General features: G+C 51.1%; 1 protein-coding gene across 2 annotated transcripts in view; it reads right to left on the bottom strand.

The window, feature by feature from the left end:
• The window catches only part of ADPRM (ADP-ribose/CDP-alcohol diphosphatase, manganese dependent), a 390,622-nt gene that overhangs the window by 291,788 nt on the left and 71,080 nt on the right, over positions 1–27,754 (bottom strand). For both annotated transcript variants that reach the window (XM_059997159.1, XM_059997160.1), the window contains exon 4: positions 26,721–26,824. In XM_059997159.1, coding sequence (XP_059853142.1) covers positions 26,721–26,824 — 104 coding nt within the window. The remainder of the gene's footprint in view (positions 1–26,720; positions 26,825–27,754) is intronic.

The raw sequence follows: 27,754 nt of genomic DNA, 5'->3' as shown, positions 1-27,754 counted from the left end.
AAGGGCAGCACCTCAGATCTGTTAGTCAGGCTCTTCTCAGGGCCCCTGGAGTTGTGATTCTTGCTCCAGACTCTCCATCACTGGCTCCCCTGCTCTAATCCATCCTGCAGGTGAGAAATTCCCATGCCATTTTCCTCTGGTCAGGCTCAAGGTACTTGCTGAGCCCCTCTGGGTCCACCTGTCTGCAGCCCCAGTGGCCACGGGCTCAGGAGATCAATAAGCAGGTGCATTGCAGAAGGAAGGGGAAGACAAGGCCGTTCTCCCAGAGCCCTCCAACCGCTGGGAAAATACGTCAGTGGACTTGATCTTCCAACAGCGCTCAACACAGCTGACCATTCATTTTCTTCTTGAAACACTTTCTTCCTTTGGATTCAAGACACAGCCAGCTCATGGTTTCCTGCTATCTCTGCAGGTATTCTTTTTCTCTCCCCTAGTCCATCCAAGCCACGACATGTGGGAGAGCCTCGGGATCCGTCCCAGGTCCTCCTTTCTTACTGAGCTCTGTCTCAAGGAGTCTTGAGCAATCTCATCCCTACCACCAATTTGTCGCTGACTCACAAATTCCTGTCTCCAGCCCAGAGCGAGAGCCCCCAACCAGTGTACCAAACCCATCGTGTCCCGAACTGAATTCATAACTTCTCAACCACACCTGGCCCTCTTCCTGTCTGTCTGTCCCATCTCCGGAGGCGCCCGTAGCATCCAGCTTTACAAAACAGAAACCTGGTCTTCGACAACGACCCCTTCCTTTCCCTCATCCCCATACTGAGTCTGTCACCGTGTCCTGTCGATTTCAGTCCCTGGTTATCTCTCAAATCAATCCACTTCTTTCCATCGCCACGGTCACCAGCTTTACCTCTTCCCTGGTCTACAGCAACCACGCTTACTGCCTGCCATGTGCCCATTCTTGGTCCCTCCAGTACTCTCTGGACACAGCAGCAAGAGTCCTCTTGAGAAAACATGGGTCACACCACCTTCTGCTCAACACTCTCCAGCTTCCCAGTGCTCTCAGGAGAAAGTATTAACACAGCTCTTTACTGCCTTTCCTCCTCTTGTCCCAGCCACACCGGCAGGGCCACCTGCCACCTCACAGCTTTTGCAGACTCTCCTGCTCTGCCCAGAATGCTGTCACCTCCTCTTCACCCCTCCTCACCCAGCTCGCCTGCTTGTCCTTTAGGTCTCAGCGCAAACATCACTTCCTCAGGGAAGCCTTGGCCCACGGCTTCTTTGTCTCGTTCTCATAGGATGGGATCTCTTGTCATATTGACACATTAATTTACATGACTGATTGACATCTGCCCTCCCCAAACCTCCTTCCTCTCTTCCCTGTCACCACTTGAAGCTCCCTGAAGGCAGGCACTGCATTTCTCTAGCTCACTTCTAGCTGACTTTGCACCGAAAGATGTCTCAGCAGCTCAACAGAGCTGAGCCCAGCCCCAGCGGAGCCCACGGTGGACAGGCAATTAGACGTGGAGCCTGGGGGTGGAGGCACCCAAGCAGAGGCCGGAGCGCGGCCCTGGGCCTGGCTGGAAGAGGAAGGGGGTCACGGACAGCCGAGCCCTGTGCAGCTTCACCCTGGAACCTGCAAACAGGCTTTGCAATTGACTGCTCCTGAGGCCGGCAAGGAAAATGGTGACAGAAGATTCTAGCGCCAAACCCAGCAGATATCCTGGGGGCGATGCATTTGGACTTAGAGCTCTGGTAAGTCTTACTAGGTGCCCAGCACTTAATTCAGAGCTGAGGGCCAGCAGAAACAGATGGCAGAACTAAAGGGTGTGGAAAATAAACACTAGAAGCACAGCAGACCATTTCCACTGTGGGATAAGACTTCACGGTATCCTCGTGGAAGCATTTTGCTTCGGAAGGAGTCGTGGGAGCTCAGCTTCCTCAGAAATAGAGAGGAGGCAAGAGATGAAAGCTAGAAAGGGACACTGAATGGATCTGGGCAGAGTCAGAGGAGCTCTGGGGAATCACTCTCAGCTTTCCCAATATCTGGGAGTGCCTGGGAGTTATAAAATGAATCTAGTCATAAACAGTGCGTGTTGGATTACAAGAAGGCAGAGCCGTTCCCTGAAAGGGATGCCCAGCCTAGCGAGGGAGATGGAAAACTCAGCAAATTACCTCCATGCATGTACCAGGTACTATAAAAGTAACCATGCAATTAAATAAGCGTCTGCATCTTACTCAATAGGATGGCTGTGATCAAAAGAACAGAAAACAGCAAGGCTGGGTGAGGATGTGGAGAGATTAGAACCCTTGTGAACTGCTGGCGGGAATGGAAAATGGTGCAGTTTCTATCGAAAGCAGTACGGAGGTTTCTCAACAAGTTAAAGAGTTACTATATGATCCAGCAATTTCACCTTTAGGTACATACTGAGAAGACTTGAAGGCAGGGACTCATACAGATATCTGTACACTCATGTTCATAGCAGCATTATTCACGATAGCCAGAGGGGGAAAGCAATGCAAGTGTCCATCGACAATGGATGGATAAACCAAACGTGGTCCATACATACAATGGAATATTATTGAGTCTTAAAAAGGAAGGAAATTCTGACACATGCTACAATACCGATGGAACTTGAAGACATTATACTAAGTAAAATAAGGCGGTTACAAAGAGATAAACATAATATGATCCCACTGCCGTGAGGTCCCTAGAGTAATCAAATTCATAGAGACAGAAAGGAGAATGGTGGGTGCCAGAGGCTGGGGAGAGTGGAATGGGGAGTTATTGTTTCATGGGGACAGAGTTTCATTTGAAGACGATTGAGAGGTGCTGATAAGGGATGGAGGTGATGAGGCTGCACACAACAGTGTGTGTGTACTAAATGTCACTGAGCTGTACGGTTAAAAATGGTTAAAATGATAAATATGTGTTGTGTATACTTCACTACAATTAAATAACTTTTAAAAATAATTTTTAATTAAACGGGATTAAGAATGGAACTAACTTGATTCTCCAAGGATGCTGGGGAAAGAGCTGGCATGCAGATTGGGAGCCGAAAAAGAGGGAGACGTGGTATCTGTATTTAGTGCGGACCCACCAACAGACAGGTTGCAGCCACAGCTGTTACTATCTGAGTGAACGTAGGCGAGTCTCTCAACTGCTCTCAGCTCTGGAGCAGGAACAGGGCTGCTGGGAGGACAAGCTGATGCTGAATGTGGACGGATGCCACTGTATATGCAAGTGCAGCCCAAGTGCATGGAAATGTGATTCTCTGCTAAATAGGGGACAACGTCATCGACCTACTGAGACCGAAGGTGATGGGCAAGGGGGAGGGGTGATGCGGGATGCTCTTGAGGTCTGAGTAAGAGTGATGAATGGTTAGATTAGCCCCGTGGGGAATAAGATAGAAAGACCAGGGGAGAAAGCTAAAGGGTTTGCCAAGCAGCAGGAAGGGCTCCCTGAGCTGCATGTAGATGGAGTCTAGAGGCCCAGGCAGGACGCTCTGGGGAGCTCTCTCAACCCCCTCTGGTAGCCTAACAGGAAGAATGAAGATCTCTGAAAATTGTCGGATGCTCCGAAAATAAGAGTGAATGTGTTTCTGAAAACAGTGACCCTACGCTCCAGCCCAGGAAAAAGGAGGAATACATGAAGATTCACTGGAGATCACTGGTCAGCATCAATGTTTTTCCACATTCCAGCACTGTACCTCTAGGGCTACATGAAATGTTCTGGCTGGCACACAGGTTCGTGGCATAGTCACTTTAATTCTCATCCAGTCTTTCCTATGACTTCTGCGACTAACTCTCGAATGGGTACTGTAAATCTGTCCCCTCTGAAATCTGTGCGTCACAGGCCTTCATTTGAGAAAGAGAACGGGCCTCAGGTTCAGCAGCTTCAATAGACAACTGTGTCTAGTTCGGGAGTTGATGAGTCTGGTCCACTGCTTAGTTTTGTAAATAAAGTTTTATTGGAACACAATAAAACTATGACCCCTTGGCTACAATGGCAGAATTGAATCGTTGTAACAGAGACCTTATGGGCCACCAAGGCTAAAATGTTTCATATCTGGCCCATTACAGAAAAAGTTTGATGACCTCTGGGATAGTTTAATTAGAAAGTTTGTTTTCAGTGTATATAGTCTTAAATACTTGCTGCCTGTTATAAGTAATATCAGTTTTCCACTGGTGGTGGCAATAATTAATTGAAGTTAAAATCCATTTAAAGAAAAAAATTAACAAAATATCATATTAGCAAATTAATATAATAACACATTAACAAATTAAAATGGTGTTCTATAATGAAGAATAGAAGCAGACTGCAGTTGTGGCAGAATCCTGGGGGCAGCACACATATGAGGTTTGGTAAACACTGGGTTATGAGAGTAGGGACGGTGGAGAGATTTGCGAATGATGGAGGTAAAGAGCAGCTGCAGTAGAGATGAGACTGGGGACTGGAAAGTCATTTCACGAGGCTAAGGCATCCATCGGGGTGGAAATGTAGACATCAAGGATGGAAGGGGGGGCTCAGCACGGACCTAGTGGGGGGCGGTGGAACAGGGAGCTGCCATCAGGCGAAGCCAAGACGGATAAAGGGAAGAGGATGATGGTGCAGGAGAGTCGGTGGCAGGTCCCTCCCAACCTGGGGTTTTCCCTACAGAAGCATCGTGGCAGAAAGGATGTAATAAAAGACATCAGTGCCAACCACACAGTAACACTTGTCTATGTCCCAGAGCGCAGGTTCTAAGCACGTTACACCTATGAACTCACTTACTCTTCACAGTAACCCTGTGAAATAAGGCATCATTTTACAATGAGGAAATCGAGGCACAGAGAGGGCAAGTGACTTTCCCAAGTTTGCACAACTAATGCATGGCACAGGCTCATGTGGTCAGACCTGCTCAGCATCTGATCCCTGTCACTCACGAGGTGACTGAGCCTTGGTCAAATACTCAGGCCCGGAACCGTGACTCTGGGTCAGCTGAGCACCTGGCTAGCCTGTTCCTGTCTCGGTCTCAACTTGCCCTTTAGGAACCAGGTCATGGAGAGGCCGTCATACTCATGACATCACAGGGAGATGACAGATCATGATGACTTTGCCAAGGCAGTGACAAGGTCTCAACTGCCAAGAGGGGGCAGCACTGTGTGGTGGCAGCAGAAGCACAGCCCTCTCTAAGCCACAGGCGTAGCTGCAGCCCCCAGGATTCTCAGAAGTGGAGGGGCAGAGGGGCCCTAAGAGACCAGCCCTGGGAGTCACTGGCCAGGGGTCCGGGCGTCCGGCTGTGCCCTACACACCACGTTCATGGTTCAGAAAGCATAACAGAGGCCTACTGTCTTACATTTCCCCGTTTTGGTAATTTTTTTCCATCATATTTATCACTCTCTGAAATGATACCATTTATGCATTGTTTAATTATTCACTATTTTCTCCCCCCTTAGAATGTTAACTCCGATGTCAGGTTCTGTGGTTGATGCTATTCCCTGCTGCCCGACATGTAGTAGGTGCTCAAGAATACTGGTCTGATTTAAATCCCACTTAGGCTCAGGCTTCTAAATGTGCTGAGGTCACTTGGGGTTACCCACTTGTGGAGGATGATGAGCTCCTCAGCGATCAGGGGTAGGGGGCAGCCAGAGCCCAGGCAGCAAGAAGGCCCTGCGTCCTCGGCTTCTCTCCCGAGGGCCTAGGGACAACCAAGGGCATCTCGGTGTCCCAGGGGCTGAAGCACTCCTCCTGGTGCCTGGTGGCATGGTGGGCCACCTTTAATAGGGTGCTAACTTTGTCACGTTTTGGAAACCTTGGTTTGAGAGTCTAAATTTTCTATCTATACCACAGCTAAAGTCAAAGGATATCCTCAAATGAACAATCCTTTTAGCTATTGTTACAGGTTGAATTGTGTCACCCCAAAATCATATGTTGAAATCCTAACCCCTAAGACCTCAGATGAGAACCTCATTTGGAAACAGGGTCATTGCAGATGAAATTCTTTAAGATGAGGTCTTACTGGAGTAGAGAGGGTCCCTAATCCAATACAACTGGTGTCCTTATAAAAAGGGTAAATGTGGACACAGAGACATGCACACAAGGAGATGATACTTGAATATGAAGATGATGTATCTACAAGCTAAAGAGTGACAAAGATGAGCAGGAAACCACCAGAAGCACAGAGAAGGGCCTGGAACAGATTCTCCCTCTGAAGGAATCCACCCTGCTGACACCCAGATCTCCAACTTGTGGCCTCCAGAACTGGGAGGAATCAGTTTCTGTTGTTCAAGCCAGCCAGCCTGGGGTTCTCTGTCACAGCAGCCCCAGGACCCTCAAGCCCCTGTTTCCAAACATGGAAAGGCCCTGCAAGCTCCCTGGGGGAGGAAGAGGGTGGTGGCATCCTTGTTAAACTGAGCCTTTCAAGTGACTGTTTCTTGTATGACCTGCCCCTGATCTAGGCCAATCCCCATCCCCCACAAACCTAGTCACTCCCCCACTGCTCAGCCTCCCACTTTTCCAGGCTGTCCCACTCAGGGCCTGGGTCTCACCTGGCTTTCCATCACCCGTCCCGTCTCCCCCAGCTGTGTGGATATCTAGACGCCTCAACACACAGGAGACGGAGGTCAGGGAACAGGAGCAAGGAGACACATCGGGCTGGGGTGGAGGACTCCTCACGCCCTGGCCAGGCTCCCCGGTGGCCCACGGTTAGACACTCGGAAGGGTGGCCGTGTAGTGTGAGAAGGAAAAGGCAGGCTGCAGGCGGAGAACAGGGTGGTCCATTTCCACAAGGCAGAGGAGCGACATTTGTGATTCTGGAGGATGAAGGTCAAGGGGAGGATGCTGCCTAGCTCTGGATACAGAAATTGTGAGTGCTTTCAATCTCCTCCCCTTTGCTCGTGAATATGTCATGGTTTTTTCAGCTAGAAACGTGTGTGTGTGTGTGTGTGTGTGTGTGTGTGTGTGTGTGTGTGTGAAAAACAGTAGAAATAAAAAGTTGGAGGAGTTCCAGAACCTGAGGAACCCGTGTTCCCCTGGGATGCTGAGGGTCTGTGTTGAGTAAAGCTGACCTCAAGTGGGGTGGAGGGGAGACGACTTCACTCTTACCAGCTTCTTTTTCTTTCGTTTTTCCATTATAGGTTATTACAAGATATTGAATACAGTTCCCTGTGCTATACAGTAGGACCTTGCTGTTTATTTTATATAAAGTAGTGTGCATCTGTTAACCCCAAGCTCCTAATTTATCCCCCTCGCACCAGCTTCTCTTTGACCCAGCGTTTCAGGAGTATGATGACCAACCATCCCGGGGGGCTCAGGACTCAGAGACCTCCTGGCACCCAGAAATTTTCACACTGAAATTGTTGCTCACATTTATGTATACAAGATGCTGCAGAGGAGCCCAGGAACCTGTGGACAGCCAGGCCTGGACACACCAGCCTGGCCCTGCCCAGCCACACTAGGGTTTCTCCACCTGCCCTTGCAGAGGGCATTGCGGTCCTTCAACTGTTCTTCCCAAGAAACTCTCTCTAGTCAAAGCTGGGGGCAACAGGTTGGAAGACTCATGGCTTCTCCTACCCGGGAGGTGTTCTTGTGTAGGTACCCAATCCCTTCTGAGGACAGACTGGGAAAAGGATGCAGATACGGGGTGGGAGATCGGCTTTAGTGACTTCTCACTTTGGGATGCTCCAGACTGGCTACCTCGTTTCAGTCACGTCTTGCGTTTCAGATCCTAAAATCCGCAACTTACAAAATTCTCTCCCTCCCTACTGCTTTTTTTCTGAAAGTTTCTCTTCATCCTGCTTATTTTACACACAGGAAACTAAATTCGAACCCCTGCTCATCCACGGGAGAAGGCAAAACAAAGAGTAGAAGTTATTTTTCAGTGGTGTGGGGAAACAGAGGTCCAGAGAGGTTTGGTGCCCTGTTCAAGGCCCACGGTGAACGAGGGACAGAGGAGCGCTGGCCGCGTGGGCCCGCAGAGACGGCTGAAGACCAGACCGCTGCTGCGTTGTCCTCAGTTGGTGCTCACTCAGCACACCCTGGGAGTGGCCCAGTGATAAGAGCTGTTTCACACATAACCCCTCAGGATTGCGTGCAGTGAACCCGAGACGGAAAGCAAACGTGGAGTTAGTCAGTCTGGAAAACACACACGGCCAGAGAGCCAGGTAAACATTTCTTGACTTTTGCCAGGAGTTGCCTTCTGGCCCACGCCCAGCCCACCCAGACAGGGGCACGAGTCCCCCCCTCCCTGGCGTCCCTTCTCTGTCCCCTCAGCCTTTTTCATTGCTGTCCCTTCCCAGGGTCTGTGTTCATACCAAAGGGCTGTGATGAGCCCTGCTGTAGGAAGCTCGGGTCCTGGGGGCTTCAGAGCAGAGAACCTACAGGCCGCACAAACCTTTCCTGCTGCTGCTGCACTCCTTACGGCACAATTTCAAAATCTATTCACATCAACGAACTCTCTTCCATAGCTTTTACATAAAACCTCCCGTCCCCACCAGGAAGAGTAGGGCAGAAGCGGGTAGGGGAGGAAGCCCCGACCCTACCGCACGTCTCAGGAGCCCAGGAGGACTTGCCCAGGACTTGAGAGGCAGAACGAGGGCAGGACAGCCCCTCCCCCAGACCCACAGGTCCCAAGTCCCCAGATCCATCCAAGGGCACCCTGACTCCTCTCCTGCCACGTCACTTGGTTGGCCTCAGTGATGAGGACGTCATTCCTGAGCCATGAAACAGTTAAGAAATATCCACCCCACTGGCTGCCATGCTCATAAAGGGAGGTCCACGTGTACTTCCGTGTGGCTCCAGATGGGCGGCTCACTCATTTGCTCACACCCGGCGGGGAGCCAAGGCAGAGGCCAGCCGCACCACCACCTTCCCATGCAAATCAGCCCCGGGAGTGCAGCTGGGCCCCTCCCGCTCCTGCCTCCCAGGCAATGCTCCTGGGGAGGCCTTGCGGAAGATGCCACCCTGGGCGCTGTGCTGTCTTCCTCGGCCTGGCCCTCGTGCTCGACGCTGTGGGCCTGGTCCTTTTGCTGCTGGGCATCTTCGCCTCCCTCGACTTCTGGGACTTCTTGGTCTACACGGGGTCCCTGATCCTGGTTTTCAGCCTGCTCTTCTGGATCATCTGGTACTCCCTCAACATCGACGTGCCTCTTGAGAAACTGTACTCGTAGTTAGGAGGCAGGCAGAGGAGGAAGGACTCAGGCTGCCTGGCGGGCGGAGGGGCAGGGGCATGCTGCGGCTCCCACCCCAAATGCCCCGCCGGGGACCAGGTGAGTGCACAGGAGACCTGCCTGGAGGGGTGGCCAGGAGGCTGGGACGAGCAGGGGGAGGCCACACAGGCAAGTGGCCCAAAGACTGTCCCCCAGCTGGGGTTTCTGTCAACCAGGAGAACGTGGGGCAGGTACTTCCAGTACCTCATGGAAACTGGAAAGAGGGTCTCCACAGACCCTATGACTTCTGATCTACCACGAATGGTCCTGCCATGCAGAACAGGAAGTTATCCCTTCAGCTTAAAACTTGGAGAAAGGAGCCCATCTCGATTCTCTGTTGGGGAGAATCCTTGCTGGGGAAAAATGCCTTTAGCCCTAGCAGAGGATGGAAAGTTCCCCGATGCTGCTTATGCCTTTGCCTTGTGAGCTGCTCGCTGCAGCAGGAAACAGAGCAGATCCACCCAGCACGGTCCTTCTCACTTGCTTCCTCCCTGCACCTGCCCAGGTGGGACACACGGGAGGGGGTCAGGACCTGTCTCCACGTCCCCGCTCAGTGCATCTGCCCCCCTCCCAGCAGTGCCCCCACCCCACGCCCCCAGCCAGCCAGCACCCCCCAGCCAGCCCAGGGGACCGGAAGTCAAGGGACCATGGCTGACCATTTCATCCCAGCTGGGCCAGAGCTCGGTGGACCATGTGTAACCAAGGAGGCAGGTAACTGTAAGATTTTTCACATGGGCATGGAAAGCAAAAGATAGAGCTAGTCTGGCCCCCACAAGCCTGAATTAGCGATGGCCAGCTCTCCCCAGGGGACTAAAGTCAGAGTCCTGGTTGGTTTGGTCATCATCCCCTCCTCCCAGGTGGGCAGGGACCTGCACTCAGGCACAGCCAAGCACTCCACTTTGAGTGCTGCATGTGAGAGCAAAGGTCACTACAGAGTTGGAAGGAGGAAATAATAATCGCGTATTTTCTGGGGGATTCCGTGTGACCCTTGGAAGTGAGAGACAGAGTGGCAGTTTGAAGAGGTTTCAGTAGGGGAGGCTAAACTGTCCCCGGCAGGTGAAAGGAAAGAGGTGAGAAGTCAGAGCACCTGGGCCTTGCTCGGAGCAGCACCACTTGTTTGCTGGTGACACTGCACAGGAGGCATCATGCCCTGAGCTTCAGTCTTCCCGTCTGTAAAATGGGGATAATGTTACCTGCCCTTGCTGTTGCCACGGTCAAAAAGAGGTAAGGCAGGAAGAGGCTCTTTGCACATAATGTGGTTCTTACACATGCCAAGTGTTACAAACACACAGCAGAGGGGAGTAAACTGACCCAGAGTCCCAGCTGGGGGTACCTTGGTGTGCCTTAAATTGGTAGTGGTGGGGGTCAGCTTGAAACTTCAAAATGTGCATCATGAAACTTCAAAGCAAGAAGGGACCCCGAACTTGTTTGCTCATTCACGAGGATGCGTCAGGCACTGTGCACGGCGGTGCGAGTGCTGGGAAGAGTAAGACATATGAGGTCTCTACCCTCCAGGAGTTCCCGTCAGGCGAGAGACAGACGTTAACCAGACAGTCTGACTAACAAGGTACGATAACAGTCAGGTGAGGACTGGAAGAAAAGGAACACCGCTCCTTGGGAACGTTCAGTAGAGAGGCTGACCCAGAAGGCGGAGTCTTACAGAGAGAGGTAACAGCTTGAGCAAACCTCCTGGGGTAGCAGGAAATAGAAGACAGCAGGGTGATTGAAGGACAGAGGGCAAGTGCAGGAGAGGGTTAGGGCCCTGCAGTGCGGGGAGGCCAGACCAGGCAGGGCCTAAAAAACCCTCTCAAGGATTTTAGCCATTATTTTAAGAACAATAAGAAGTCATTAAAGAGATGTAAGCAGGGGTGGGGAAGACATAATTTGATCTCTGCTTCCGAAAGACCACCTTGGCCGAGGCACGGATGACAGTGACGACAATGAAGATGATGAGCAGTTCAAGCCCGTGTGGGGATCTCAGTCACGCGCCTGAACAAGAAGGGTCTCCAGTTCAGTCTCCTTATCCTGCACACCCTCCCCTCGTTACATAGAAGGCAGTTCAATAACCCAGTAGCGAAGACCATGGGTCAAGACCCAGACTGTCTGGTTCGAATACAGTTTTGTTGCTTACTAGTTATGTGGCCTGGGGCAAGTTATGGACTAGCTATGGGCCTAGCTATGACTCCATGCCCTAGTTTCCTAAACTGTAAAACGGAGATGGTACTAATACTAGCCTCTGTTTCAGAGATGATGCTAATGACAGCCCCGACCTCGTAAGGGTGTTGCAGAGATTAATTTAACGTGCGTATAGCACCGTGTGAGTGACGACTGATAAAACAAGGGGCGCTCTGATAAACCTCTGTCACGACGCAGGTAGCTAGCTGGTCCATTACAGCGGGGTGGGACCTTCCTCTAGGACAGACATCCCTGAAGCATTTCAACCAATTCTTCAAGCAGCATATGGCGTTCAGACTCCTCAGTGGGTGTAAGAATGAGGGCTGCCCCAGAACACCAGACTTCTGTCCAGGCTCAAAGAGACGTCAAAAGTTGTGGGTCCATGGTAGCCTCCACTGAATACAATCACACAGATATCTCCTTCACCTTCTCAGTCCCTAAACTCCAAGTTCTGCAGGACCCTAGAGCCAGCTGGCCCTTTCATCCAGCTTCATCTGGACCCTGCATCCCCGACAATGTCTGGGGCCGGCCCAGAGTGATGGGTTACAGTAGACTGGGACCCGCTGTGCAGGGGCTCCTCACTTATAGGAGCCGCTCACCACCTCCTGGATGACCTCAGGCAAGTCATTTGACGTCCCTTTAGAGTAGGAGGTTTGGTCCCCAGGAGAGGTTTCATACTGTTCTCTGCAGAGGCCACTGGGGGCTGGGGCTGGGGAGGGAGTGAGCAGGCAGGACGCCGGCAGCCCCGCCACAAACACCCCCAGAGCTGCTGGGTGCTCTGTATGAAAGTTCACACTGAACTTTCACGTAAGGCTTCATGTGAACACAAGTTCCGATGCTGAAAGATATTTCTTAAAGGCCTAGACTCAACCCCCTTACTTTGTATGACCTTTGGTCTGGGCATCATCTCCAACCATATTCATGATTTATGGGCAGTTTGTAACTGGCTCTGCTGGTTCCCTAATTCTCAGAGTGGAGCAAAGGGAAGAACGTGGGTTCCATGAATTCACAGCCCAGCACGTCCCCCAGTCTCGGCAGGATGGTTGCTAGGACCTCCCCCATCCCACCCAGAGGCAAGCCACATCCCAGGCAGGACTCACGACAGGGCAGGGCCACCTGGTCACTAAACCTCCAAGTCCCCCCAGGAGTTGCAGGACGACTGGCTTGTTTTTATCGCTCAACTGTGTATCAAGCGATTCTATCACTCGGTCGCTGTATTTCCCGAAGCTTTGTTTGTTCCACGCTCTACTGGCTGGGCACTTCTTGTAGATAAAGTCCCTGCAAAGGCAGGGGAGGACGCTTGTCCTTTAACAAGAGGGTGTGAGACTACACTCCCCCCACACACACACACCCCACACATATACCCACAGCCCCGCCCTCCATACACATCCCCCCACGTACATGCACCCAGATTCCCCCCATAAGCACGCCCACAGACACACACACACCCTACACGCACACCCACCTCTCCCATGGCCGCCACATGTCACACGCACCCAACACGCACACAGTCCATCACAGATACACTCACACACCCACACACGCCCACACTCCTCCCCTACACCTTCTACACACATCAATACCCTACACATGTGTCCCTCCCCCACTGCACACACGGTCACACGCACACCCTCACATGGCCTCACACTCACATGGCCTCCACACCCCATCCGCCCTGTTCACACACAAACACGCCCTCACACCTGCCACGCGTGTTCCAGAAACACACCCCACAGAAACAAACAATCCCGCTCCCCGGCAACCGAAGCCAAAGGGCACGGGAGGCTCACGGCCTCGAGCCCTGGAAAGTTCACTTTTTCCAACACGCAGATTCTCCTCTGCCACAGAGAGGCCAGCGGGGCTGCCCGCAGAGCCAGACGGAAAGGCCTGCACCCCGCTCGGCACGGGCTGCATGGAGGGCCAGACATTCCTCTAATCCCCAGAGGAATTTTTAACCTAGAGGGAGAGGTAAGGCAAGTACACAGGGCCTCACAAAGAGTACACGGAAGGAGCGCAGTCTCACATGGGGCTCTGAAAGCCCAGATGAGGAAGAAGCGCCCCTGGCTGGGTGGGAAAGGGGGCGGTGTGTGGCTTCAGACGTCTGGGTCCTGAGCAACAAGTAAGAACGTGACAGGCACAGCTGGCACTCGGGCAGGGCCAGAGGGAAGGACCGCAGAAAGGGAGGAATGGAAGGGTGGCCCAGAAAGGGTGAGCAGACACAGGGGACCGGGGTTAGGGGTGCTCATTGCTGAACTTGGAGGATGCTGAACGCCACATGAGGATTCTGAAACTTGGAAAGCAAGGAGGAATTTTCTATGACTTCACGGCCTGGAGAGCAACACGGCTGGGCTCCGCTTGAGGAAGAGTAACTTGGTGTCATGTGCAGCAGGGGTAGGGGATGAGAGGCACAGGGACGGGGGACCATTGGAAAGCAGGGGTAGTAATAAGAAAAAATGATGGCCACAGGGAGGAGGGGAGAGGGACAGAGAGAGAGCATGGTGGACAACAGACGGACGTCCTGGTGTCCCTCGGGGGGGTAGCAGTGTCAAAGGCTTCAGAAAGCACTGCCACCGTGGAACAAGGAGGTCAGGGGAAGGCAGGGGTTTGCTCAAAATGAGGTGTTTTCCTTTGCACGTGCAGAGCTGGGGGTGCAGACGGTATCTATCGATGGGCAGAACTGCCCAACTGGAGTTGAATGTGCAGACTTTCAACTCAGAAGGGCGATCAGGCGTGGAGATGGAGTTAGGGGCTGGAGACAGGACTGCGGACAAGATTGTATAGGGTGGGAAGGAGGAGGGAAGGAAGGCAGGTCGGGAGCCCAAAAAGGATTTGGGCGGGTAGCAAAGAAGGCAAAGGAGGACACGAGACCAACGGTGAGGGGGACTGACCTTCAAACGCTGCTGAGTCGTAAAGCAGGGTGTAGCCTGAGGAAGGGTGATGGGACTTGGCAATGAGCCTTTTCAGTGAGGTTGGGGACAAAAACGAGACTGGTGCGCCTTGTGGAGTGGCTGCTGAGATGTGTAAAGGGGCGAGCGCAGATCAGTCTAAAAAGTCTTTGGCGATGAAATGGAGGGGGTAGGCCAGTAGCCTGACGGCATAGCTGGTCTGAAGTATGGTTTCTTCAGAGGAAGGGGATGCAGAAAATGGAGCAGGATGGCAAGGGCGGGGTGGGGGGGAAGGAAACCAGCAGAGAGGAGACAAGGACGCTGAGGTTACAAATGGAGAAGGATGTCTGGCTGTGCCTGGGGTGCAGGTGGGTGGTGGGGTCCAGAGACCAGGGAGAGATTTGCTTGGCCTGCAGGGAAGGATGGGGAAAGATAAACGGAGGTTTGGTGAGTGCCTCGGTATTTATTGGGCCACTTATTTTCATGACGTCATTCAATCCTTACAGCTCTGTGGGTTAGGGGTTCAGATCCCCATTTTACAGGTGAGGAAACTGAGTCTCAAGGTAGTTTCAGGACTAGCCCACTGTACCTGTGCTGTCGAGGGCCAGCATTAGAATGCACAACTGAGTCCAGCGGACTCCAAGAACTATGCTTGTTTTGACAGATTCGAATCCCGGACTGACCCATCTAGTCTTCATTTATTCAGCCCAAGTCCCATCTGGCGGAGAAGCAGCAAAGCAAGCTGATGCCCTGTTTCTGCAACACATCCTGTAACAGAACCCGGAAGGAACCAGAGGCTGTGAGGTGGAAGCTTTCAAAGCACCCGCTAGGATGCCCAGGAATGGCCACGAGTGCCCGGCTTCCGGCGGGTTCCAGGCTCCATCAAGAGACCAGCATCCCTGCCCTGGGCCACTGACACCACTGCCGGCACCCCAGCCGTTTGTGAGGGTCTGGGGCGCCCCTAATGTTTGCACAGTGGGACTTTTATGGCAATAACCCTGCTGCTGTGAGCTTGCGCACCCAACGAGAAGTCCGTCCAAAGTCCGAATGGGATCTCCTGCAAGCAAGTATCACACGACGTTGCTGCCTCTTCTGCTCTTCGGCTCTTTGGACAGACTGTGTGAGCCCCTGGAGGGCCCACCTCATCCATCTCTTGGTGTCGTCCAGTCGGCACGTGGTAGTATGGCAACATGCTGGTTGCCAAGGCAAATGCAGAGCCAGTGCTGAGTGCAGGAGGTCCCCCTCCTCGGTGCTGGACACCTGGAACCACCAGTGCCGCCCCCGACTTGCACGACCGGGCCATGTTGGGGGGGGGGGTGTTCACATTGAGCTTTTAGTCAAATGAAACCCTCCGGGCATTTTTCTGACAAGTTTCTGACAAGCGTTTTCTAGACTCTGCTGTGCTGTCCTTGCGTCATTCGTTTCTTGATCCTAAGAGCAGGCCTCTATTTTTAACTTAATTCAATTGCATCTAGCCCAACGCAGCCCAACTAGAGCACCTAGCAACCTTCACAGGCTCATCAGACGTGCTCATGCCTGTCACCTGTGCTCGAGCTGCCCCACTAATTTATGTCCCCCAGCTTAATTTTGTATTTTTTATTTATATCTCACCCTAAACGTGTATGTGTTTCTTCCAGAAGCTGCCTCAGATCTTTTGTGGTGTGAGGTAGTTACCTAAATAAAGAAGCTGATTGGCCTTTTAACACAACATAACCTATTTCTGGGTCTGCACGGTTTCATAACTACTCCCAAACTCCCGGCTTTAGGGAATCTTCTTCCCATTCATTTAACCTGCCTCTGTGCAAATCCCAGAATTCTACATTCAGTACAGCACTTCTTGGGAAGAAACGCACAGAGCCCAGTGGATGGAGACAGTACAAAGGTTATCCTGACACCGTGGAATCTTCTGGAAGCTCTGTGCTCGGCCACCAGGCCAGCTTCTCAGAATTAGGCTGGACTTAGGAACCTGAAGAGATATCATGAGAGAACATTCCAGATAAGGCACCAGAAGAAAGATTCCCCTCCTACCCAGAAGCGTCCTTGACCGTCGTCGCTTGCAATCCTATCGATCTTCCCAGTGGGAAATTTCTCGGTGTGTCAGACCTGACTCCATACATGGAGGAAACATTTCCCTTTGCTTGAAATTGTAACGTTAGCACGGGAGGGAAAGTCACATATAATCAAAATCACTGAACAAGTCCTTAAGAAGACACTTGCTGGTGGCCACATAACTTCTCTTCATGAGACCGAGCCAGGTTTCTATTCTAGAAGTGGAACAGGTTTCTGTTTCTTTGGCTGGGAACCAAATGGAATCGTTGGCTGTCGTTTCACAGCAGCCATGTTGTTGCAAAAATGCAAATCTTGAAAATCGAGGCTCACGCTCAGCCCAAAGCACGTGCTCACATCTGCGGGAGGCTGGAGGGGCTGAGGCTGGGTGAGCGGCAGCAGCAGAGTCCCATCTCCTGCGCCGCCCTCCCTAAAGCGAATCTCCCTCCTCACTTAACATCTTCCTCCTTCTTTCTTTCTTCTGCTGGTTAGTGTGCAATTTAAATGCGTGTAGGAGACGGCTCTCCATAGAGAGCATTTGTTCAACTCCTAAGGCCTCCTGAGTTACAGGGCGTGCTCCTGCAGGGTGGGCACCGGACCACTGCTTTGGAGAATGCATGCAGAATACAACTGTGATAAAAAGTAGGGGGCGAAGTGAGTGCAATTCCAGCTGACAACCTGCTGGCCTTTGCATGAACCCCGTGGGAGAAAAAGGAGGTCCACATAGGAGGGCTTCCTAGAATTTAGCTTCAACCATCTGGAGACCCCAGTTAAGAGCTGAAACTGAGAAGGCATACTTAGGCAATGCATGTGCAAAGTCGGGGTGTTCCCTCAGAGGCGAGGCTTGGTCCACAACTCAGTATCTGCCAGGACAGGACAGTATCTCAGGGACCCCCGACGGCACAAGCACCAAATTCAATCTCAAAGATGATGAGAGCAGCATTCCATCAACTGGATGCAGATCACCTGGGGATCACATAAATGCAGACTCCAATTCAGTCGTCCAGGGAGGGGCCGGGGACTCTGCATTTCTAACTACCCAGGCAGTACCACTGCTGCATTAAACCAAAGAAAGTGTCCTTAAGATAATCTGAAGAGTGAGCATCTTGAACAACGCTGTCATTTTAGAGATGGGGACGCTGAAGCCTGCAGGCGAAGTGAGTTTCCCAGGTTCAAGCCGCTGAAGAGCAGCAGGTCCCGCACCGGGGCCCAGGGCTCCAGGCTGCCGGTCTGGCCCTCTTCCCCGCCCCCGCCCACCCCATGAGCCGCTGACGGGTTCTTCTGAGCCCTGCCGAGCCCTGGGCAGCATGAGCGAGTGAGCAGCGCAGTGGCCAGGGCAGGTGAGGCAGCTCACACTGCAGGTGAGTCATGAATCGGCGTGGCTCGCTTCAACCTGGCTGTGCCGTGTGCCCGTAGATGTGGTCCTGACCAGGTTTCCATGCTGCTCTGTGTCACTGCAGATTCCAGAGCCATGAGCCCATGAGCACGCATCACGCAAGGCAAGCAGGGTGGAGAGGGAGAAGGAAACAGGAGAGGCTGTGTTTCCACCAGGCAGAGCCACGTGGAACTGGGCTAGGTCTGATCTGGGCTCGTCCTCCCAGTGGGCTGGGCGTGGGGAGCCTCCTACCATTTGCAGGGCCATCTTCTCGGCCCCTGCCCCTATCTGTTCCTTTGAACGAAAACTGGACTTTCCCAGTGACCTGACTCAGTCAGCTCCGCCACTGACAAGCTGCGTGACCTTACAGGGGATCCTCACCTATTAGGGGATAATAATAATGACATCACAATCATAGGACCTACTGTGATTCAGCGCTGGCTTTCTGAGACTCACAACCTCCTGAATGTAAATACCTTACAGTGTACTGTTCCTCCTTCGTAGAAGTCAAAACAGAGAGCTGTGAAGTTTAGGTCATCTCCTCAGACGCCTAATGATTCCAGGACTACAGGACCTGTCATTTATAAAGCTATTTACAGTCAAGTCTGCCGCTAATAATCAAGTCTACACTTCACACAACCTCATCCCCACACTTTACTGCAGAGACGACCCACCAGGACCCACAAAGCCAGAGCAGATGGGCATTCTAGGGGGAACGGTGGGTCCACCCCGGCCCTGCAGCCCACCCCTTGGTGGGCTTTAATCAATAGCCTTAAAGCTCCTCCGATTCAACTCACCCCTTGGTGAAATTACAGTGCCGTGGAGGAAACTGATCAGAAGCTGAGTCCACCACTGTGGAGGCCAGCTCGGAAATGTATTTGCATGAAGGACCAGAGAGCCCTCTGGGTAAAGACGAACCCTAAGGGAAAAGAGAGTCAGGCTGACAAGGGTAGCCCGGTAACAGATACTTAACACAGGCATGCTTGGCTTCCTGCGTCTCCCAACAACCCTTTGTGCTCAGGGAAGAAGGGCTATAAGAAGGATTAGGCCAGTCTGGGGTAAAACTGTATGAGATACCGGGGTCCATATGCTGTCACTTGGACACACCCAGCACAGACTTGGGTTGTGCTGGTTCCTGGTAGACACAATGATATCTGGCAGAAAAGTGACACAGGAGGTGCTGATAGCTGACTGGACTTGCTGGCGAGCTGAACTGGCTCTTCCAAGACCCCCAAAGTTTCTTGCCAGGGCAGACACACAAGGGGGCGAGGGGCCAGCCGGGAAAAGGCAGGTAACAGTAAATCACTCCTTGTCGGGGACACTTAGGTGAAAGGTGCAGACAGCTAGAAACCACAAACCAGCCTGGGAATGGCAGGTGTCCCTGGGTGAGAAGTGCGTGTACTTCTCACTCTGACGACTAAGCGTGGCAGGTCTGGGGTAGCTGTGTCTGCCTTCCCACCACCACACAGCCTCCTCTCTTCCTTCATTCCTTCACTCAGCACAGATTCACCTCTGGCCTCACTCCTCCTGGATCCCAAAGGCTGCCCCGACAGGGAGATCCTTCAGCACTTGGAGCTGGTCCCTCTCGGGAAAGGGAGGGGGAGGGGAGGTACAGATTCCCACCACGTTCCACCTCTGCAATGCCCATGCTGTGCTGGGCTGCGTGCCCCCAAATGCCCCGAGTCAGCGTGCAAAGACATAATCTACACACAGACTCTGTATTTCACAGGGCAACACCTAGACGCTGCTTCCACATCCAGGCATCCTGTTGGCAAGGATCTCCACGTCCTTCCTTCCTGCCTCTCCTTCCCCAAGCCGACTGCTTCTGCAATAGCAACCCCTCCCCACCCCGGCCACTATGCAGCCGTTTTCCTCTCCACCAGCTTCACTTCCAAGCCAGGGCCTTGCCCTCTTCAGTCTGGATTCTGTTCGCCGGGGCACCATGCCGCCAGCACACAGCCTCAGCTCAGATGTCCTCTCACCCGACTCCATCTTTCTGATGTAAGCCTTCCTCACCCCCATCATCCCGGGACTCCGGGGCCAAAGTTTGCGGAGTCCACATCTACCCTGCCAACCAGAGCCTCCAGGCCCTGCCCAGATTCTCTCCTTCTGAAGAGTCCAGGCCAAGGCAGCCACCCTAGGCCTCTGCCATCGCCTGGAACAATGAAGCAGGGACTCTCAAGGTGCAGTCCTGGGACCAGCAGGTCAGTCTCACTGGGGAATTTCCTTAGAAGGGCAAAGGCTCCGGCCCTGGTTGGGTGACCAACTCATCCCAGTTTGCCTGCCTCAGTGCTGGGGATTCCTATCCCAGACCTGAAATGAGAGGCTCTGGGGGCGGGGCCCAGCAATCAGGTTCACCAAGCCATGGGGGGATTCTGATGCACCCTCAAGTCTAAGACCCTCTACGGGAAAGGAGCTTTGAAGCCAAACTTGTGCTTGGAGGCTGTCCTCCGGGTGACCCCATCTCCTCCACCAGCTCCCCTCCCTGGTTCAAGGACAGCAGACCTTGTCCACCATCACATGGAGTCCTGGCCAGGCTGTACCAGCCCCAGGCGGCTCTATCAGCTCTGAGGGACCTCGCATCCTGGCCAGCCCGTACTGTCCCGAATCACCTGCCACTAGTGTCCCTTGCCGGCCAGGGGCTGGTTTTTTTCCCCTTGTTTCTTCTGCATTTCAGTTTTCAAGAAATTTAAGTTTCCCATTGTTTCAGAAGAAAGTCAAGAGGGGGAAGCGGCTGGAGCTGCTGGAGGAAAAAGAGAGAAGAGGCAGGAGAAAACTCTGGGGAAAAAAGGGTGGAAGGCACTGAGGAAGTGAGATGGTGGAAGGAGATGAAGGGAAGGCTGGGCTGGGGAAAGGTGAGAGGAGAGCCATGGGAGACAGAAGCTGAGACGGGAGCAAATGGGGAAAGAGCGTTTCCCACGGTGTGCTTCGTGGGCCAGGAGTGGCAGCAGCCTCACCTGGAACCGGGCTCCACCTGCAAATTCTGGATCTCACCCCAGACCTTCTCAGCCAGAAAACCTGGGACTTTTAGAAGTCTTCCCAGTAACTGGGATGCGCACTACAGCTTGAGAATCACTGGGCTGAAGAGTCCTCTTGTTTATTTAAGCAGGCATGCTGCCCCTCCATCCTGGATTCCAGTGTTGTTTTGCATTTCTACCTGGGGCATGGTGACTCAGAAGAGTCCTAATGTGACCCTCACACACACACCACCTCTTGGCCTAATGACCTCCAGAGATGGGAAGAAACAGCTGTAACATCCTCTTTCTCCTCCATCACTCTCATTGTACCACTGGTACCACCAGCCTCTGGCAGCTCTAGACTGTGCAGCCTTTTTCTGGGAGGTTTTGGGGCCCAGAAAGAACTCTAAGGTACCCCTGGATCCTGTGTTACTTCCCAACCAGTTTAACATCAAGGACCGCCTTTATTATTTTTCTCCCATTTCTCCCATATTGTCTTGAAATATGTTGTCTGCCAAAGAGACTAATCATTAAGGAATAATTAATTCAGTTCCCTGTGATTTATTAATCAACCACATCCATAACTGGGTATGCAAAAAGTAGAAAACAGATGTATTATGGTTTCCGTTAGAGTTTTTGAAACATTTAAAACAATGCATTACAACTACCATGAACCCCTGGGCGTCTGGGGAAGAACAGATGAAACCAGAGATTGCAGATCTCAGCTGCCTGGGTGAACAAAGGTAGTATGAGGAAAGGTAAAACAATAAACAAAACGTTTACAGGCTCCTGCCGCTGTCCCTGCACCCAGCCCGCTCAGGACTTGGCCCCTTCCAGGAACTCTATCCTCCCTCTGGTTCTGGGTTTCTCCAAAGGGCATCTCACAGACGCACCAACAAGGCTAGTCCTAACCCAGTGAGGCCCGCGGGCCCCCCTCCTGCCCTGCCCCCCTTACCAGACCCCACCGCTTCCTCCTGCAAACACAGGAGTTGGTTTTCAGTCTCCACCATTAAACACACCGGCGCCCCCAAAAGATGCCAGGCTAACAGGGCGGGGAGGGGGAGGGGCACGGTCCACAGTGCGATTCTAGGTGCTAGAGAAATGACTGCTGCCATTTCTGCCTACAGAGCCCCTGTCCAGACACAAATGCGTGGGAGAGTGGAGCTGGATCCCTCTTCCCCTCCAGTGACTAAGGCTTTGCTACTGCTTTGGCTGGGTGCGCCTGCCTCCCATCGCTCAGGACACCTGTCAACCAAGGCATCTCAAGGCAGAGGAGAGACGGAACAGGACTGGGGAAGGAGCTAGGACAGCCCTGCCCCAAACAAGAAGTTTCTCGACAACAAACAAGAAGTTTCTCGACAACTTCTTTCTATCTTTAAAATCTGTATGAATGTTGCCATTTTATTCCACAATACATTTGTGCTTGTTCACGACTTTAAAGATGTTCCCAAATCTTCAAATACAATTGGCGTCGTTTTACCTGTGGGTTTGCTCTTCCCGGCACAAGGACACGGACCCCAGAGGGCCAAGCAGCCCAGATGGGAAGGAATTCTCACTGCTGGTAGCAGTTCTTTCCCTTGAGGCTCCTCGGCCAATCCTGGGTGGACGTCTGCCAGTTCACCCGGCAGACAACTGGGCAAGCCCAGCCGCGTCCAGACATCCCAACTGCACATCAGGAAGCACCACTCTTGTCCAGGCTCCGTGTTTCCACCTGAGAAAGCTGAGGCCCCAGCATGCTGAGTGACTCAGCCACGGCCACACCACCTGTTACTGACAGAGCCTGAACACGCGTTTTCTGACTCCTGACCTACTTACTGCTCTTTCTGCCATCCCATCCTTCTTCTCTAGGTGAGGACAAAGGACTGGCAGTGAAACAAGGACCGTCTCAAGGATGAGCACCTGGTCAGCAAGCCAGGTGGACCAGACTGCGTTCAAGGGAACTGTTCTGTGCCTCTCCTATAAAATGGGAATGTTACTGCCAGCAGTATACACTCCAGAGGATTGTTTGAGATGTGCGCTGGGGAACAGACATAAGGGCTTCGGAAAAGTATGAACAAACTTGATCCCGTGCTGGGGAGGCTTGGCTGCGGCTTTGTTCCCTCCACACGTGTGCTTCTTCTCGGCCTGTCTGCAGCAGCCCAGCACACACATGGGCTGAAGTGTGGGAAGCTGACCCTGAAATAGTGATGGCCAGCCTGCCACATGGACCACATCCCACCATCGCGCCTCCAAAGCCCACAGAAGGCGTCACTCAAGGCTCGTGTGATTGGGCCACTGGGCCCGCCGTGGCCTCCACCCAGGGCCACAGGCGCCACCACTAACCCAGCGAAGCGGGTTCCTGACAGGAAACTCACTCATCGTTCTTATCACCTACAGTTTATATGAGCCAGTTGTCAGGGGTCAATTACGTGGGCGAACTAAGACGAGCCACCACGAGGGATGGACACCTACAACTCACACACCCCACGCCCTGTGCCACAAGCGATTCAGTCTGGAAAGAGCCCCGATTAATAACAAGCTTACTAATCAATGTCGTTCTGCATGAAATCTATACTACTTAATACTATAATCTATAATATTTCCACTGTCCTTCATCCTAAATCCCTCTTGGCCTACTTGACTGGGTGAGGGTCTTCATGCTTTTCGTACATAACTTTATAAATGAGTTTGGTAGGTCTGGTACTGAACAGAAAAAAAAAACAACGAAACAACCCTGTTTCCCATAAACCAATAAGCTTACAAAGAGAACTCAGAGAAGGTCTAGAGACGGAATTTACAGTGTGAAAGCAAGAAAGGGTAAATGAAGAGGAGGATTGCTTGGAATGGGCAGTTACATGCTTCCAACCTGAACCAAACAAGCTAGTGGAGTGGCCTGAGGCTGTGTGCTTGTTGCTTACCTCATCCACAGACAGATCCAGCTCTGTGTTATAAATAGCTTTACACTTGAAGAGTTTTTTGAATGTGCTGGATGAGAGCAGATGGGAGGGGGTGGAAGTGAGGGAAGCAGAAAGGGAACCAGATGAGAAATTCAGAGTCCTACCCGCCCCCTCCCCCCCCGCCCCCCCCACCCACCCCACCACCCCCCCCCCGCCCACTACTACCACACACACTTCCAATGCCTTGAATCTTGGAGGCGGGGTAAGAGTCGCACAAGAGACAGCCACAAATGGTACTCCAGCAATGGAGCTTTAATTTGGAGTGTTGTCTAGGAGTGAGCATAATATAAAACACCACAGTTTGATGGTAAACCCCCCAAAGTAGAAAGTTAATAGCTGATTTGACCCTCATGCAAAGTGTAATGCAAAGTTTCCCCTCATTATTGCAAACACACACACACTCACACTAACACTCACACTCACCTGTGGTCCCTCTCCCCTTGCTGGTGACCCTCCACCTGTCTCTACCTTCAGCTGAGGTAAAGACAGCTTTGGACTAGAAGTCAGACCTGGGTTCTAGTTTTAACTCTGCAACTTGCTGGCCAAATGACTTTGTCACTAAACCTCGCTTGGAGACTCCAATTTCATCTGTAAAATGGGCTCTTGTAACCATCAAGTGAGATACATACAGTAATAGCCAAAGAGGAAGGCAAATAAGCACATGAAAAATGTTCAACATCATTATCCATTAACAGGCAAATTAAACGCACAGTGAAATATCGCTACGCACATATTCAGGTAACTAAAATTTAAAAGATTGACCTCACCAAATGCTGGCAAGGATGTGGTGTAACTGTAACTCTCATGCATTGCTGATGGGAATGTAAAACGTCATATGATCCAGTCATTCTAGTCCTAGGTATTTACCCAAGGGAAAGAATGTATACATCTGTACAAAGATTTGTACACAGATGTTTATAGCAGCTTTATTTGTAATAGACAAAATCGGAAACAACTAGGGCTTCCCTGGTGGCACAGTGATTAAGAATTCGCCTGCCAATGCAGGGGACACGGGTTCGAGCCCTGGTCCAGGAAGATCCCACGTGCCGCGGAGCAACTAAGCCCGTGCACCACAACTACTGAGCCTGCGCTCTAGAGGCCACGAGCCACAACTACTGAAGCCCACGCACTTAGAGCCCGTGCTCCGCAACAAGAGAAGCCACCTCAGTGAGAAGCCCACGCACTGCAATGAAGAGTAGCCCCTGCTCACAGCAACCAGAGAAACGCCCGCGCGCAGAAACGAAGACCCAACGCAGCCAAAAATAAAATAAAGAAAATAAAATAAATACATTTATTAAAAAAGAAAAAAAAATTCTATGCTAAAATTGGAAACAACTGAATATCCGTCAATCCTTCAACAGGTGAGTAGATACACAAATTGTTGCATATCCATACAGGGGATTGGTACTACTCAGCAGTAATGAACTATTTTTTTATTGGAGTATAATTGCTTTACAATGTTGTGCTAGTTTCTGTTATACAATGAAGTGAATCAGCTATACTATACTTATATCCCCTCCCTCTTGGACCTCCTTCCCACCCCATCCCCTCATCCCACTCATCTAGGTCGTCACAGAGCACTGAGCTGAGCGTCCTGTGCTCTATAGCATGTTCCCTCTAGCTATCTATTTTACGCATGGTAGTGTATATATGTCAATCCTAATCTCCAAATTCATCCCACGCTCCCCTTCCCCCACTGTGTCTACATGTCTGTTCTCTATGTCTACGTCTCTATTCCTGCCCTGCAAATAGGTTCATCTGTACCATTTTTCTATATTCCACATGTATGCATTAATATACGATATTTGTTTTTCTCTTTCAGGCTTACTTCACTCTGTATGACAAGCCCTAGGTCCATCTGCATCTCTACAAATGACCCAATTTTGTCCCTTTTTATGGCTCAGTAATATTCCATTGTACATATGTACCACATCTTCTTAATCCATTCTTCAGTAATGAATTACTGATAAAGCCAACGACAAGGATGAATCTCTAGATGATAATGCTGAGGGAAAGAAGCCTGATGTAGGGACTTCCCTGGTGGCCCAGTGGATAAGATTCTACATTCCCGATGCAGGGGGCCCAGGTTCGATCCCTGGTCAGGCAACTAGATCCCACATGCATGCCGCAACTAAGAGTTCGCATGCCACAACTAAGGAGACTGTGTGCCGCAACTAAGGAGCTGGTGAGCCACAACTAAGGAGCCTGTGAGCTGCAACTAAGGAGCCCGCAAGCTGCAACTAAGAAGCCCACCTGCTGGAACTAAGACCTGGTGCAACCAAATAATAAATAAATAAATAATTATTTAAAAAAAAAAGAAGCCTGATGTAAAAGAGCACATATTGTATGTTTCCCTCTATATAAAACTCAAGAAAATGAAAACTAAGCTAGAGGAACAGAAAATAGTTCCCTGCAGGTGGGGCGGGAGTGAAGGGAGTTGGACAGGGAGAGAGGGATTTCAAAATTTAGCACAGGGATTAAGAGAGTAGCTGCTTATCTTACTCGCCATTCCAGATTCCATAGTAGATATTACCAACTGACCACAATGCTTTCCTGCATATACAGGCATGTACCACACCCACTGATGTTTGTCCTGAGTCCTTCTCCTTGGGTCTGCCATCAGATGACTGAGCCCTGGGGTTAGCCCGTACTTTTGGCATTCATTTCTTCATCCTCTCTGCCAAAAGGTCAAATTTATCTGCCCAAAGGCTCAGTCCAGCTTGGGAAATGTATGGGAAATATACCACCTCCCCTTGCTGTAGCTGCTTTCTGTAGTCCCAGCCTCCTAGAACAAGGGGACTGCCACGGGGTCATGATGGCCACAGCTGACTGCAGGGATAACAAAATTGACATGAAGGCAAAACAGACTGTGGAGGCTGTTTCTGGGGAGACGCGGAACAACTCCTTTGGTGCACCCTGTGATGGCAGGGATCTCTGTCCATCTGGTTCTTTGATATATTCCAAACACCTAGCACAATGGTTGGCACGTAGTAGATACTCAATAAGTACTCACTGAAAGAATGAATGATAAACATTCTAAATTCTTCTTTCTCTTTTTCCCATCAAAAGATCATTGGTTTTTCCATTGATTTCTAGCTGTTTTTCCACTGAGAGCAGAGATCAATCTAGTATCACTTGTTCACAGCCTACTACTGCATTGCAAATGATTTCAAGTCAGAGCCTGGCAAATCTGGGGCCACTAGAGGTGTCTTACCTGAAACATTAGGTTGTAGCAGTAGCAGGAGGCAGGAGGGGTTTGAACAGAAAGTGCCAGATCTCTGGGTCCCAGGCAGGCCCACGGATGCTGCACGCTGACTTCTGGGGAGAAAGATCCATACATCTTTGAATTTCGTTAAAGAGTGTCAGTGCTGTGTTTTTGTGATTATGGGTATGACATGAAAATTAAACTACATTAGTGTTGTTTACAGATTTTGGAGAACTAAGACAGGGAGAAAAATTTATGAAAACTCATTTTAGCCGCATAATGCTAATTACCTATTTACACGAGCTACTTACCATTAATTCATAATTACTCTATACACAAAGAAATTGCACATACATTACATCTATGTCAGATGGATTCCAAGGCTTTATTTGAAACACTGTGAAGGATTTGGTCTCCTAATTAAGCATTTGCCCGTGACTTTAAGAAGATTTGCCTCATGCATTTCAAATCCCAGCCGACATTAGGATCACTTGGGGAGGTTTTAAAAAAAAGCCAATGAAAAAGAACACGATATTTGGGATTTGTTTAAAATGATCCAACACAGAAAATGGGGTGGGGAGCAGGAAAGATGAAACAAAATTGATGAAACGCTGATAATCGTTAGAGCTGACTGATGGAGGTTCATTCATACAATTACCTCTATTTTATGTATGTTTTAGAATTACGTCAATAGAAAGATATGTGGGGAATTTCTTTGCACAGCTGTGAGAGGACAGAATACACTGACGCAGACCTGGGGATATGGATGTTTCAGTTACTGGACACTTCCACCTCCATTAGCACATTTGCGTTCCCTGCCACCAAAATAATTCTTACTTGAACAATTCTCGGTGGTTCTATCTTCTATCTCTCTCTCTCTCTATCTATCTATATATCTACATATCTATTATGTATGTATGTATCTATCTAATCTATCTATGTAGCTCTATCTTTATCTCTCTATCTCTCTCTCTATCTATATCTATCTATCTATCACTCCCTAGACCAATTCAATCAGAACGTCTGACGGAGGGGGCCCACAC

Source organism: Delphinus delphis, chromosome 19, assembly GCF_949987515.2.
Source record: "Delphinus delphis chromosome 19, mDelDel1.2, whole genome shotgun sequence".
NCBI classification, from domain to species: Eukaryota; Metazoa; Chordata; class Mammalia; order Artiodactyla; family Delphinidae; genus Delphinus; species Delphinus delphis.
This window is presented reverse-complemented; position numbering and strand designations above follow the sequence as displayed.